Below are 15,858 nucleotides of genomic sequence, written 5' to 3'. Positions count from 1 at the left end.
TGTACTGGTTTTAGGATGAATTAGCCCGCGCACACAACAAAAAGGAGAATCCAATCAAAGTAGCGGGCGGGGCATGGGAAATGGACGAAAACATTTGGAATCCTATGCCGGAATACAGAGTTGTAGGGGGCAAGTGGGGACCAATTTAAACGTAGCGTATATTAATTGATAAGCCCATTTATAGCATTCAAAGTAAGAGAGGGGATAGTTGTGCTCCGAGGAAAGCATTGAATTGGGGATAATGGCGGAAACTGTCACATATTCATGGCTGGTGGGCTTCGTCTGTTTCGTTCTGACGATGTTACTGCTTCAACTCTACAGAATAGTGTGGAGGGAGGACAGTCGAGGCTACAATTTGCCTCCCGGTTCCAGTGGGTGGCCATTGATTGGAGAGACCTTGAGCTTCATGCGAGGGATTAATTCCATTTCTCAACCACGCCAATTCATTCAAGATCGAGAGCAAAGGTACTGTTAATTCTTTAGAAAATCTATGCATTCTTTAAGCATTCTTTAAATACTTTAATGCATTCTTTAATTTTAACGTTGAAGATCGAGTGCTAAGGTACTGTTAATTTTAACGTTCAAGATCGAGAGCTAAGGTACTGTTAATTCTTTAGCAAATCTATGCATTCTTTAAATTCTTTAATGCATTCTTTAACCTTAGCGTTCAAGATCGAGTGCTAAAGTATTGCTAATTTCAACGTTCAGGATCGAGAGCTAAGGTACTGTTAATTCTAACATTGGCGCATATTTTATAAACCAAATACAATATGTGAATTCTGTGAACGCGAACTGCGCAGGTATGGGGAGATATTCAGAACAAATTTGTTTGGAAGATCTCGAATGATTGTGTCTGTGGATCCAGAATTCAACAAGTATATTCTGCAACACGAAGGCAGGCTGGTTCAATCCAGTTATCTGAGACCTTTTCGAAAACTCATCGGCAAATACGGTTTGCTTTCGGTGTACGGAGATCTCCAGAAGAAGCTCCACGGAACGGCCGTAAATTTCCTGAGGTTCGAGAGGCTGAGTGTGCACTTCATGGAGGACATACAGAACCTTATGCACACCACCTTCGCCCAGTGGCAAGCCAAGGGGCATATCCATCTTCATGATGAGTGCCATCAGGTAAGCACCATCAAGAAACTGATTCCAAAAATAGAAATTTATGCATTCTTCAAGCAATTTTTAAATTCTAGAAATGTTGCGTATTTTCTGAATTTTAGAAATCATACATCTTTTTAAATTCCAGAAAATCTATGTATATTTAAAGAAAACTCCCTGATGTAAATGTGTATGGGAACATGCTCTCAACTCCATAAAACTTCCTGATGTAACTGTATATAGGAACATGCTCTCAATTCTTAGGGTAGACTCTCCATCAGAAAAATTTCACAGTCCTATACACGATTCCATGAGAAAAATTTCTTCAAATATAAATAACTATGAAAATCTTCGATCTATACATTCTTCAAATTTAAATGCATTCTTCAAATTCTAAAAAAATCTATTCATTTTTTTAATTTTAGAAAATCTATGCATTCTTTAAGCATTCTTTGAATTTTAGAAAAATTTAAGCATTCTTTAAATTCTAGAAAAGCTATGCATTCTTTAAGCATTCTTTAAAGTGTAGAAAAGCTACGCATCATTTAAGCATTAATCTTTATGGATTTATTAAACATTTATCGAAATCAAACCAAATTGAACTACGAAACCTGCCTTTTATTACTGGTATCAGATTGGATTTGTCTCCCATGTGGTATGTATGGTGGTGAACTAACTGTTTTCCGTTTAAATTGGATTTGTCTCACATGTGATATTTGTTACAGTTTGTTCTGAACTTGATGGCAAAACAATTGCTGGACTTATCTCCGTCCAAGGAGACGGAAGAGATCGGTAAAGCATTCGGCGATTTTTCTAAATCTTTCGTTGTCCTTCCCATTAGAATCCCGGGTACAGCGTACTGGAAAGGATTGAAGGTACTCAATACTTTTCTCCCTTATTTTACTGATAACTAATTTAATTGGTTCTTACCGGATGAGTAATGACTAGTATCGCTGCAGGCCAGAGATTTTCTGATGAAAAAGATTTATGCGAGTATAAAGTACAGAAGGGAGCATCCAGAAGTTGTCCATAATGATTTCTTAGGAGAACTCTTGAAAGAAGACTTGCATTCAGAAGAAGTTATAGCAGATTTTGTACTATTCCTGCTCTTCGCTGGTCACGAGACCTCAGCCTCAACGATGGTATTTGCTATCAAATTTCTCACGGACTGTCCCCAGGCACTTCGGGAGCTGAAGGTCTGTCAATGAATTATAAATAAAAGCATTTCATATTTCGTATTGGTATTGGTATTCTAAATAAAAGCATTTCATATCTTGGACTGCACTGATGGTGGAATATGCACCACACAGGCGGAACACAACGCTCTGTTAAAGAGAAAGGGGAGTCCAAGAAACCAAAACCTCACTTGGGATGACTACCAGTCACTGAAATTCACCCAATGTGTATGTAATTAGTTACTGCTTTCATGGCAAACCATACGATTTCTGTTTGGTGATAGGTTGTTAGAATTTTTTTATCCTCGTTACAAATTTTGTAACATATGTTTATATATATAAATGAACTCATGAAGATCATTTAAAATTTTCCCGTAGCTTTTATCAATTTGTGTTGCCTTAGGTATTTTTTTTATCAGTTACCCTAAACTTTGATAATTGTTATATTTGAGACCAGATATATGGTGTCGAGATGATTGATCGTAATTAATTCTCCTAGTAATCTTTCTGTGTCTAATTCTGTTAGTAGTCTTTCGGACTTTATATTGCAGGAGCTCTACAAGAACCCGTCTTTTATGCCTTTTGGAGGGGGTCTCAGGCTCTGTCCAGGAATGCATCTGGCAAAACTTGAGCTGGGCCTCTTTCTCCATCACTTCATCACCAAATTCAGGTCATGTACTTCATTCTTATACTTCATTCGCAGCAAGATAATTAAGACATCAATTTTATGAACGCTGTACATGTACATTGTGTTTTACAAGAATGTGCTAAAATTGTCTTAATATTTGCAGATGGGAGCCACTGGATGATGATAAGATCTCCTACTTTCCTGTTTCTCACTTGACTAAAGGCTTTCCGATCCGTCTACATCCTCAAGAACAAATGGATGATTAATCGCAGTATAATAGGATTTGATTGATGCAGTATGGAGTATTAGAAACAGTAAATAAGTTTGAAGGAATGGATAATTAATCGCATTATAATAGGATTTGATTCATGCAATGTGGAGTATTAAAAACAGTAAATAAGTATGAAGCTTAAAACAATAATTGCCCCGCTATGGACATATAAATATCATGTCTGTTGGTGTGAGTAGATTTCAAGGATATTTATGTATTTCCTGTATTGAAGCGTGAGGATAATGTATTAATCATAGACTTACGTATTTCCTGTATTGAACCGTGATGACTTTGATTTTCATGGGGATAATGTATTAATCAGCTATTATTGGATATCCTTGTTTAAGTAAGGTTCGAAGTGATAAAAAAGTTGTTTAATCAAGGTTCCAAGTTGTGGATATATTGAGAAATAAATTGTAATTGAAAAACAACAAAAAAAAATCATAACCAATGGAGACAAAGACATGATATACATGGAGACAAAGACATGATATACATGTGTTATGATTATGAAATGTATTCACATATGGAACAAGTTGCTAAATTATTTCATTTTGAAAAATTTATTGACTAGAGAGAGTTGCAAAGTGTTATACTAGCATTTGCATGAGATGTTGCAAAGAAAATGAGGTAAGGCATAAAGTGCGGAAATCCATTATCCATGTAGTGTTTGCATTATTCAACAAGGTGGATCTCTCTAAATTTGTTGCAAACATTTATGTTGTTGCATTGCTAATTCATTTAGAATCTACTACTACCTCCTCTTCTTGGAATATTAAATTTCTTATCACCCCATGATGACAGTCCCTCTAATTATTGGAATCACAATTTTTTCCACTTTAGTGGGTTTACCTTCAACCTCAACAAACATGAATTTGAGTCACTCAATTAAAAAGAAATTGCTAGATTGCTATTTATCAGGTTTTGAGTAAAAACAATTAATAACTCATATTTACAACCCTTTAAATATTTACAACATTTTAAGTCTTGTATTTATAACTCATATTTATAACCCTTTAAAATGAAACTAACTATCTATATTTTTGTTAATAATAAAAAGAATCTTCTTTATAAAACTCACACTCACATGCTTCTCCTATTGAAAAGGAATCAATACTCTTTGATAAGTAAGGAAAGCATTATACTCCACCTCACGGAACTCAGTGGGCAAAATTATCGATAACTACTTAATATTGATTTGCATCAATTTCTTTTGGTCCAGCCAGCAATTAAAATCCATCCCCTGCCACTGCAACAATAATACACCATATATCACCTTCCCATTAAAACTGAGAATGAGCTGCAAGTAAACTGTGAGAACGCGGATGCCTCATAAGCATGGAGTTAAGTTTGATCCCTGAGCTTTGCTACAATCCTCAACTGTAGAAATATTGAAATTTTTAAGAAGACTCTGGCCATTTCATAAGCAGCTGAGTTCACAGCAGAGTTTGTCCGTTACTGAGTCCCAATCATAGAGATGTCTATATGAGTTATGTCAATATCTAAGTAGAGCTGTTGAATATGGAATGTGGGTGTAAGTCCTCATCTCCGTCCAACTTATGTCAAAGCAAGGATGCTACATAGGAAGAAACAATTGGTTAATCGGTTGTGGATGATGGCATTTTTTCTAGAAAATGCAATACCTCCTTCATTTATTTCAAAACTCCATTGCTTCACCTGCACCTATCTTCTCAGGCTTTCATTTTGATAAAAACAATGTAGAAAATTTCGGTTGAGTTAGTTTCAAACCATAAAATCTACCCCAACTTCATCTAATGGGCTTGTAATATAGCCTCCTTTCCCACATTTTCTTGATTATAAAATAATGTCAAAGTAAAACGAGAGTTAGAAATACTTTTCAACAATAGTCACTTGCATCAACTGATTATTATCTCGCTTGGTTTTCATCCTTATGGCTTAATATGGATGGACCATTTTCTGGAAGATTAGGAAATCCTATTGTGTCTTTGAAAGATCGATTTGATTAATGAATGACATAAGTTAAAAATGCATGCAGTGATCATCCTGTAAACAAATATATATACTCTATATATATCAAAGTAGTAGACTGAAGGCAATGAATTTGCCCATTTCAGACTCATATATGATATATCTATTCAAATGTTTACATAAACCAATATTTCATCCACAGTGGCTAAGAGTAGTATATATCAAAGACTGAAGGCACTGAACTTGCCCAATTCACTCATATATCTACTCAAATTTCTACACAAACCAATATTTCATCCACAATGGCTAAGAGTATATATCAAAGTAGCAGACTGAAGGCACTAAACTTGCCCATTTGAGACTTATATATCTATTCAAATTTTTAAACAAACCCATGTGTGATCCACAGTGGACTGAAGGCACTGGACATGCCCATTACAAAATTCAAACTCATATCTATTCAAACTTTTACACATACCAATGTTTGATCCACATAAGCTAAGAATATATATTGAAGTAGCAGACTAAAGGCACTGAACTTTCCCTTTTCAGATTCATATATCTATTCAAACTTTTACATAAACCAGTGTTTCATCCACAGTGGCTCATGATTTTCAAAATTCTTATGTATGCCATAATAAGCACTTCTCGAATCAAATAGGAATTGAAGGCAGTTGCACAAAGAATATAATAACAGAAAACCAACGTATTCTTGCACAATAATATTATTGAAGATAACACTATGCATAAATTGTTATTGCTTTGTTGTAAGCTAGAGCAGGATCTTGATCTTCCTTGGCACAGATGTTACTGTCAGATGGACTGAGATGAATTTTTGTAGCCCCATTCCTCAATCCAACTTTATTCCTTTTCAATTTTGGGGCCATGAGAATCTAATAGTAGCCAATAGCTTTCTTCTTCTCCTTCTCAACCATCTCACCACCATCTTTCTGCTTTTCTTGATCTTTGCCCCGTTCCTTGCATGCACTACTTTGAAGTCTTGATAGTGGGATTGTTGTTCTTGGGCATCAACAACATTACTATGTTTAATGGACAGTAATTTGTCCACAAATGAAGGCCTGGGTTCGACATGATTCCCCATAAAATCTCTGAAACCCACAACCCCCCAGTTGCAGGGATGGATCTGTTCATTCTGTGAAGATCTACTCCATCAAGAATCATGGTGCCAAGGTTGAGAATGCCCTGTGGGTGACCAAAAGGACGATGGACCTGCAGTGCCAAGAAACTCATCCCACTAAAATATGTGCTCCCGTAGCCCTTGAGGAGAGTGGAAAGCAAGACCCTCACAGTGCCTAGCAGGGTATCCCTGAGGCAACCCACGCAGTATATCTCCATCATCACAGCAGAGGTTTCACAGTGGAGAAAACTCTCTTCCACTCTGAATATAGCCTTGTCGTTCCAAGTAGGGTTTGTGCCCCTTGTTCTATCAATTTGCATCGTCAGTTTTTTCTCAAAGTTGATCTATACAACATAGTAGGTCTACATCATGCCAAGATGCATCTCCTTCAGATCTTGAGCTAAGATGATGTTAAGCTCCAGTTGTGTGTAAGCTCCCCCCATGATGTAGAGTGAATTTACTGCACAAGGAAACACAATATCCAGAGACCACCCTGATTGAAATTACAGGAGAAGAAACGCCATGAATAAAATCTTTTGAAATCTGAACATTGTATAGAACTGACTTATAAGAAAAAACAAATCATAGACTCTCTAGCTCATGATGATGAAAGCAGATGGAAATAAGTGTAGAAGGCCACCCCAAATGGTCATGATCGAAGCCAAGAAGTAGAAAAACGCATTCATAGATACAACAATAATGGAACAAAAAAAACAAATTTGCACCAAATCCATTTGTTGTTTCATTTTAGAATTTTATTGTTGTAATTTCCATTTCAAAACTCCATTACTTCACGTGCACCTATAGTCTCATTCTCTCATACTCATAAAAACAATGTACAAAATTTTTCTTGAGTTAGTTTTAGATTAGAAAATCTACCCATTTCAAAACTCCATTGCTTCACTTGCACCTATCTTCTTAGGCTCTCATATTGATAAAAGAAATGTAGAAAATTTTGGTTGTTAGTCTTAGACTATAAAATCTAACCATTTCAAAACTCCATTGATTCACCTGCACCTATCTTCTCAAGCTTTCATATTGATAAAAACAATGTAGAAAAATTCGGTTGAGTTAGTTTCAAACGATAAAATCTAGCCAAACTTCATCTAATGGGCTTGTAATATAGCCTTCTTTCCCACATTTTCTTGATTATAAAATAATGTCAAAGTAAAACGAGAGTTAGAAATATTTTTCAACAATAGTCACTTGCATCAGCTAATTATTATCTCGCTTGGTTTTCATCCTTATGGCTTAATATGGATGGACCATTTTCTGCAAGATTAGGAAAGCCTACTATGTCTTTGAAAGATCGATTTGATTAATGAAGGACATAAGTTAAAAATGCAGTGATCATCCTGTAAACAAATATATATACTCTATATATATCAAAGCAGCAGACTGAAGGCACTCAATTTGACCATTTCAGACTCATATATGATATATCTATTCAAATGTCTACATAAACCAATATTTCATCCAGAGTGGCTAAGAGTATATATCAAAGACTGAAGGCACTGAACTCGCCCAATTCACTCATATATCTACTCAAATTTCTATACAAACCAATATTTCATCCAGAGTGGCTAAGAGTATATATCAAAGTAGCAGACTGAAGGCACTGAACTTGCCCATTTGAGACTTATATATCTATTCATATTTTTAAACAAACCAATGTGTGATCCACAGTGGCTAAGAGTATCTTTCAAAGTAGCAGACTGAAGGCACTGAACATGCCCATTGCAAAATTCAGACTCATATCTATTCAAACTTTTACACAAACCAATGTTTCATCCACATAGGCTAAGAATATATATCGAAGTAGCAGACTGAAGGCATTGAAGTTTCCCTTTTCAGATTCATATATCGATTCAAACTTTTACATAAACTAGTGTTTGATCCACAGTGGCTTGTGATTTTCAAAATATTTATGTATGCCATAATAAGCACTTCACGAATCAACTAGGAATTGAAGGCACTTGCAGAAAGAATATAATAACAGAAAACCAACATATTCTTGCACAATAATATTATTGATGATAACGCTATGCATAAATTTCTATTGCTTTGTTGTAAGCTAGAGCAGGATGTTGATCTTCCTTGGCACAGATGTTACTGTCAGATGGACTGAGATGAATTTTTGCAGCCCCATTCCTCAATCCAATTTTATTCCTTTTCAATTTTGGGGCCATGAGAATCTGATAGCAGCCAACATCTTTCTTCTTCTCCTTCTCAGCCATCTCACCACCATCTTTGTGCTTTTCTTGATCCTTTCCCTATTCCTTGCATGCACTACTATTGAAGTCTTGACAGCGAGATTGCTGTTCTTGGGCATCAACAAAATTATTAGGTTTAATGGACGGTAATTTTCCCACAAATGAAGGCCTGGGTTGGACAGGATTCCCCATCAAATCTCTGAAACCCACAGTCCCCCTAGTTGCAGGGATGAATCTGTTCATTCTGTGAAGATCTACTCCATCAAGAATCATGGTGCCAAGGTTGAGAATGCCCGGTGGGCAACCAGAAGGACGACATACCTGTAGTGTCAAGAAACTCATCCCACTGAAATCTGTGCTTCCGTAGTCCTTGAGGAGAGTGGAAAGCAAGACCCTCATAATGCCTAGCAGGGTATCCCTAAGGCAACCCACACAGTATATTTCCATCATCACAACAGAGGTTTCACAGCAGAGAAAACTGTCTTCCACTCTGAATATGGCCTTGTCATTCCAATTAGGGTTTGCGACCCCTGTTCTGTCAATCTGAGTCGTAAGTTTTTTCTCCAAATTGATACACACAACATAGTAGGTTGTGCGCAACAGATTGCATAGCAGAAACGGGACACATTATTGTAGCAGTTAGTGGAACAACACGAAAACATTATTGCAGCAGGGCGTGGAAGAGAATAGGAATAACAGAAAGCAGAAACAGAAGGAACAGAAATGGTCATGGAAGAAAACAGGAAGAGCAGAAAGCTGAAGAGGAGAAACAGAAATGAAGTTGCATGACAGATGTCAACCATATGCCAGTTGAAGGTGCACACGAGCTGTCAAACATAGAAACAAAGTGTAGACAAAAAACTTACTCAAAGGAAGGCTTATCGGCATAAATATTGAAATTTTTAAGAAGACTCTGGCCATTTCATAAGCAGCTGAGTTGACAGCAGAGTTTGTCTGTTGCTGAGTCCCAATCATAGAGGTGTCTATATGAGTTATGTCAATGTCTAAGTAGAGTTGTTGAATATGGAATGTGGGTGTAAGTCCTCATCTCTCTCCAACTTATGTCAAAGCAAGGATGCTACATAGGAAGAAAGAATTGGTTAATCCGTTGTGGATGATGGCATTTTGTCTAGAAAATGCAATACCTCCTTCATTGATGGTCTCTTTTGAGGGGAAGCAGAAGCACAATTCAATGCAATCCCCATAGACACTGAGATTTCTTCCCTTCCTCCAACCTCTGGTCGAAGAGTAGGATCTATGATGCACAAAAGGGGATGCTTGTCATCAACAAAGTTTTGACCCCATGCTACAAAATCCTTATGTGAAGGTGGCTTCCCAGTAGGAGTCTCCAGAAAAATAACCCCAAAGGAATAAACATCCCACTTTTGGTTGGGTTTGAGAGTTTTCAATGCCTCTGGGGCCTGGTAAGGAGATACAAAGTTCTTGGATGTGCTTGGGCTACCCAGCAAATTAGGTTTTGTTTGTAGGCTATCGCGGGAGCCAGTGGAGCGTTTTCTCCCTGAAAATATACCTTCAAGGTTCCATAGGTGGATAGCATAGCTACTATACTTGACACTCGCAGTGTCCAGTATCTTTTCTAGCCCAAAATCTACTATGTATGGCTCCATGTCAAAGCCAAGAAGAATGTTTCTTGGCTTAACATTTCCATGAACAAACTTCCTTTCATGAAAACAGGGATAGACTCTACAGAATATAGAATCTGAACAAGATTCATTGATATTGTTATCTTTAATAAATTCTTATATGAAGCAGCAAAGATGAAGAATCCCAAATAATTTGACACATCACAAAAAGTTGATTCCTATTCCTAAACTTCTTGTTTTCACTTTCAAAGTTATATTTCTTGAAGTTGGAACCAAACTCTATATTCTATCTCTCCTTGCTTATGTAGAGATGGGAATCTTGTATAATTGCTCTTTATTTCTTTGATGTAACAACCTTCATTCACATCTATGATGCTTTTGCCAAAAAAAACCTGCAACTTTCACTTTCCTTCATTTTCTTATTCCCGGTGTTTGTATCCTTTAGAAAATATGGAAAAGACTTTCAAGGTCTACAGTTTCATACATGGTCATTCTAAAAGGCATGGAGAAATCAGCCTCACTGGTGATGGCTTCAATTTCAAGGACTTGAGCAATTACCAAGCCAGTGGATACTTCTGAATAAGCCTGTAGACTATTTTGAATAATAGCAAATGAAAATTCACTATAATATCAAATGCCATCAAGGTTAGTTGATAACAATCTAGCAGAGATAGTCCCAAGGATTAGCTTGGTTAGAATATGCTCTAGTGCAAATGCTCAAGGAATTCTCGCGATCAAATGTCATTGAATATCTAGTGGTTACCAGTAGTAGCTAAATGGGGGAAAATTGTGGAATCCATAAGGAACTCATAATATGCAAAACAATAACAATACAATGTAAATTTTCCCATCAATTCAATCCATACTCTTATGATGCAACACAATATCCCAATATTGTAATGTAATTAATTGAGTCATTATGATGTGTTCAGTCTCAAAATTGAAGTAATTAATGTAGTCATCAATAAAATATGGCTTACCAGGAATATGGTATAATGGACTTGTTCAATATATAACAGCAGAAACATTCCATAGAAACTGATATAAATACTATAGCTAATTGCTCTCTAGCTAAGTAAGAAGATGTTATGTAGAATAAGATACAAATACAAGCACAGGGTCACTTGTCTTATTTCATGGTCTTCGTAAGAAGGCTTATGAAGGAAGCTGTGTAGCATTCTCATGCTTATGATAAATTATCATTTGTTGCTGAGATGAACATGTATATATAAATATTCTAACTTGAAAAAAGAGCAGTTTCTTCTTTGTATATGAAAAATATAGCGAAACCAATAAATCTAATTTTCAATATTGATTTGCATCAATTTATTTTGGTCCAACCAGTAATTAAAATCCATCCCCTGCCACTGCAACAATAATACACCATATATCACCTTCCCATTAAAACTGAGAATGAGTTGCAAGTAAACTGTGAGAACGCGATGCCTCATAAGCATGGAGTTAAATTTGATCCATGAGCTTTGCTACAATCCTCAACTGTAGAAATATTGAAATTTTTAAGAAGACCCTGGCCATTTCATAAGTAGTTGAGTTGACAATAGAGTTTGTTTGTTGCTGAGTCCCAATCATAGAGGTGTCTATATGAGTTATGTCAATGTCTAAGTAGAGCTGTTGAATATGGAATGTGGGTGTAAGTCCTCATCTCTGTCCAACTTATGTAAAAGCAAGGATGCTACATAAGAAGAAAGAATTGGTTAATCAATTGTGGATGATGGCATTTTTTAATAGAAAATGCAATGCCTCCTTCATTGATGGTCTCTTTTGAGGGGAAGCAGAAGCACAATTTAATGCAATCCCCACAAAAACTGAGATTTCTTCCCTTCCTTCAACCTCTGGTTGAAGAGTAGGATCTATGATGCACGAAAGACGATGCTTGTCATCAACAAAGTTTTGACCCCATGCTGCAAAATCCTAAACAATTCTTGGAAAATCTTCCTTCTCCAAAACAAGATGAGATTGTATTGCCTTTTGATTCACAAATTGTTTAGAATTATGTTTTCGAGTACAACCCTGAAACTAAAAAGTGGGAATCAGGGTTTAACCTTGAGAATACGATTGATGAAATCTTCCATTCTCAATTGGTCAATGAAGGCCTGCAAGGTAAACTAATTAATCATGTATTTACTTATCCTATAGAAAACTACATGGAGGTTATTTTTAGGTCAAGCATTCAATCATATTTTCATGACTAGATCCAACAACAGTTGCCATTGCACTCTACAACTTTGATTTTATGGAAAAAAAAGAAGTTCTCCTTTTGATTGTGCTAACAAATAGTCAAGCGGCCCACTTGTTTCAACAACTACTTGACGGGTCTCATTGGCATTTTTATATTATTTGATTTAGCATAATTTTCAACAGTGGAGGGTAGGTTGCAGTGTGAAAATAAGCCGAGCACTTTGAGCATCTTTCTCAAACATTATTGTTAGTTTCAATTTCAGGTAGCAGTATAAATTTCACTTTAGTGTGTATTTCAAATTTCAGTTTTCATAATGGATTTTATTTCAGTTAGAGAATTTTTCAGTAGTAGAGCTTTTATGGTAGAATAGGTTGTAGGTTTTGAGATCATCCCAATGGATCAAGCTTAGACTAGTCTATGGTGTTCTTGGCACTTGACAAGGAGAGTTCCATCCCTACCTGGAGCCACTGTTAGGGTCCTATAATTTTTATTGGATGAGTTATTATTTTACCTGATTATTTGGGTTTGAGAGATGTAAATAATGTCTCATTCTGCAAATTATTTCCAAGAGAAAATAGAAAAAGTAAGGAAATGGGCTTGCAAGACAAAATATGCCTTAGGATAAATTAATTATGTTTTAGCATAAATTATTATTATTATTTTTTTCTTCACTATTGGTTCACGGATACCCATGGTCAGTGGGTCCACTATGTCTAGGATCGAACAATGCTAGGGTGGACCCCACCCGAATGGGGTCACACCCCTCAGCCTATTAACTGACCTGACCCCAAAAGCTTTTGGGTTTCGACCCTGTGACCTCCCATTGGCGAGGCCCCAGCTTGACTAATTGAGCTAACCCTTGGGGCTTAATTAATTTTGTTTTAATAAAGTTAATGTGTAATTTAAACATGATTAATTAATATGTAATAAAACCTGCAAGTGACAAAAGATGATTGTCGTATCTGTTAAATTCTATGCTCCATCTAACGCTTCGATGGACTCCTCATCAGATCAACGATCAACAAGGTTTCTTGGCCCCCCCTACCCATCCTACCTTTGTCCACAGGGGATTTCTAAAAAGTGGTTTCCTCCCTATCGGTCCCACCCTTATGTGTCACCTTCATGTTATTTCATACCCCCCCTCACAAACCACTTACCATTTAGGGCCCCCTCCAAAATCTGCCAAACTTCTCCCCCTTTCCCACTAGCTCTTCCCACACGCTCCCCTCCACTCTTATCCCGATACCTGGCCATGTCCGTTAAGTAATTAACATTTGACCTCACTTTCACTCCCACACCACTCATTTCCTACCACTTGGAATGTTGTCCCCACTCACCTCCACATCATGTCTCCACATCATCCCCTACCTCCATGTCACTTTGCACCTCCACGTCATATGTTTGTTTCATGGTCAGTTAAAAATATTTTTTTTCATATACAACAAAGTCATTTAAAACATGGTTTACAAATATTTGAGAAAAAATTTTCAAAAAATGAAAGATGTTTTTGCTAATAGCATCCTCATGTACAAAAAGCTCTCTCCATTTTCTAGCAGCTATCATGGTTTGGGAGATTCGAATGAATCTTTGCAGGCATGTTTTACCAAATTTTCCTGTTTTTAGACAGTGTTTTCAAATGCAGTTTCCTTGCAGGTGGAAATGAATTTTTAAAAATTGAAAGATTTTTTTGTTTCCAAAATCATAATTTACAAAAAATTCTCTCAGTTTTCTAACAGATATTATGTTTTGGGACATACAAAGGGATTACAGGACCCTATTTTTCAGTATTTCAGGAGGAAAAAGCTCAAAGACAGTTAGTGACTTGGATGCCACCTCATCAAATAGGACTTGCAATCAAATTCAAATTTCTCTTCTTTGTCACCAAAAACCCATAAATATAGTGCCAAGTAGATTCATTAGTTTTGAATGTCCTATATTTCAATTCTATTTGTGTGATATAGTTGGAGATATTTAACAAATCTTGATATTTTTTCAAGATATTTTAGTTTAGGATTTTTATAAATACTTCATCATTTGAAGTAAGAGAGATTGATTGTTACTATAATTTCATCCGCAAATTGTAATTTTTCTAGTTGTTAGAAGCATCAATAATACAATGACATTCTTCACAGGATTCATGTATTGTATGAATTGGTGATGTTTTTCTCCTGTTTATGTGTTTAACCATTATCTTCTTTCTCTGTCATTTTTCAAAAGCTTAATTACATAATGGAAATTGTTATGAATAGGATATGTTATACAAAAGACCCTATTCTAGTTGTTAGTAATTTATTTATGCTGAAGTCAAATTAAGAAATCCTTCATTGTTCCTTAGTTTCTATTGAACCTTACATCTCTTCTGTTTCTTAATCCATTTAAAAATCTTAAAGACCCAACTAGTGCAACCTAGCTTGCCCTGTGAAACTCCTTCAAAATTTGATGTAGATCTAGTTAATCTTTAGACTCCATAGCCCAATGGAGTTATAAAAATTTAATCAACCAAGCAATCCAATAAAAAATAATCAGTACAGTCATAACTAGCCTAAAATTCACATCAAACCTAGTTAAATTTTACAGAGAGATCCCTCTCTGATGTTGGAAGGGCTAGATCCCAACTTCCGAAGTGGTTTTGATGATGTCCTATGTGTTTAATCCATCAACCTCAAAAATAATGAACGACAACACATTGTTGGGCTTGAAATTTGGTATCGGCCCTTTGTGTGGTGATGGATCTTGAAGACAAAATATTTGCCTTTCCCCTATTTTTGCAAGGGCTCTGAAGGAAGTAAGGCACACCCAAACTAAGAACTGGAGTTGGATCTTCTCAGGACTATGGTAGATCTGGCACATAGATTATATTGTCATTCGCTTACAACCACAAAAGACATATCAATCAAATTTGGATGAAAAACCCCAGAACTAGGAGCAGAATGCCCACCTGTAACGTTTCTTCACATAGATCTGCGGATCAATAGTCTAGATTGTGATAAAAGCGATCCCATGGGTGAAGACTGATTTCAAACTAGAGAAGTAGACCCAGATCTGGGGAATCTGCTTCACTTCTCACTGGAACAAATTATTAGATCTACATTATATATTCAAGGAACAAGGTATACGCCAACAACAATGAAATCCCCATCCTTCTTATTAGTGTTAAGAAATTTACGGCAAAGAGATAAAATATTACCGATATTTACCGAGATTTACAGAGACGAATAATAGAATAACCAGCAACAATAAACATAAATATTATACAAATAATATTTATCCAGGAAAACCCCAAATCCGGGGAAAAACCCAACCCAATGATATCTCATTACCATTGGCAAAAACCCTGGCCAATCCATCTTAGTGATCCTTCACCACTCACCTCCAGGCCTACATTACAATGAAGTATTCCCAACCTTTTATAGGCTCCATTACATGAAATACCATGGACCATAATACCATGGGTATACTATACCATGTGCCTAAAACCATTACTATTTAACTAGGTCAACCTTGACTCAAACCCCGAGTCAATTTTACCTAACAATCAGATCCCTCTACAATATTGACAAAAGTTACAATATTTA

General features: G+C 36.2%; 1 protein-coding gene across 2 annotated transcripts; it reads left to right on the top strand.

Annotated features, from left to right (window-relative positions):
• On the top strand, nucleotides 1-3,513 carry LOC149226030 (cytochrome P450 720B2-like). Of its 2 annotated transcripts, none has more exons than XM_089375199.1 (7): nucleotides 1-465; nucleotides 801-1,128; nucleotides 1,830-1,979; nucleotides 2,064-2,300; nucleotides 2,415-2,507; nucleotides 2,831-2,949; nucleotides 3,071-3,513. In XM_089375199.1, the coding sequence occupies exons 1-7, from the start codon at nucleotides 242-244 to the stop codon at nucleotides 3,171-3,173; spliced, it is 1,254 nt and encodes a 417-aa protein (XP_089231325.1). In that variant the 5' UTR covers nucleotides 1-241; the 3' UTR covers nucleotides 3,174-3,513. The 2 variants fall into 2 exon arrangements, with proteins under 2 accessions (XP_089231325.1, XP_089231327.1); XM_089375201.1 differs by having other exon boundaries at nucleotides 5-465; nucleotides 2,064-2,246.
• The last annotated feature ends 12,345 nt before the right edge of the window (nucleotides 3,514-15,858 follow it).

Source organism: Pinus tabuliformis, chromosome J (genome assembly GCF_031772625.1).
Source record: "Pinus tabuliformis cultivar Carrire ecotype Pingquan chromosome J, CPIR1, whole genome shotgun sequence".
Classification (NCBI taxonomy): domain Eukaryota; kingdom Viridiplantae; phylum Streptophyta; class Pinopsida; order Pinales; family Pinaceae; genus Pinus; species Pinus tabuliformis.
This window is presented reverse-complemented; position numbering and strand designations above follow the sequence as displayed.

Excerpts from the sequence above, each read along its gene's own strand:
- LOC149226030 (XM_089375199.1), top strand. The coding sequence starts at position 242 with ATGGCGGAAACTGTCACATATTCATGGCTGGTGGGCTTCGTCTGTTTC. Across the intron at positions 466-800 it reads ATTCAAGATCGAGAGCAAAG|GTATGGGGAGATATTCAGAA; the intron begins GTACTGTTAATT and ends CGAACTGCGCAG. Across the intron at positions 2,950-3,070 it reads CACTTCATCACCAAATTCAG|ATGGGAGCCACTGGATGATG; the intron begins GTCATGTACTTC and ends TAATATTTGCAG.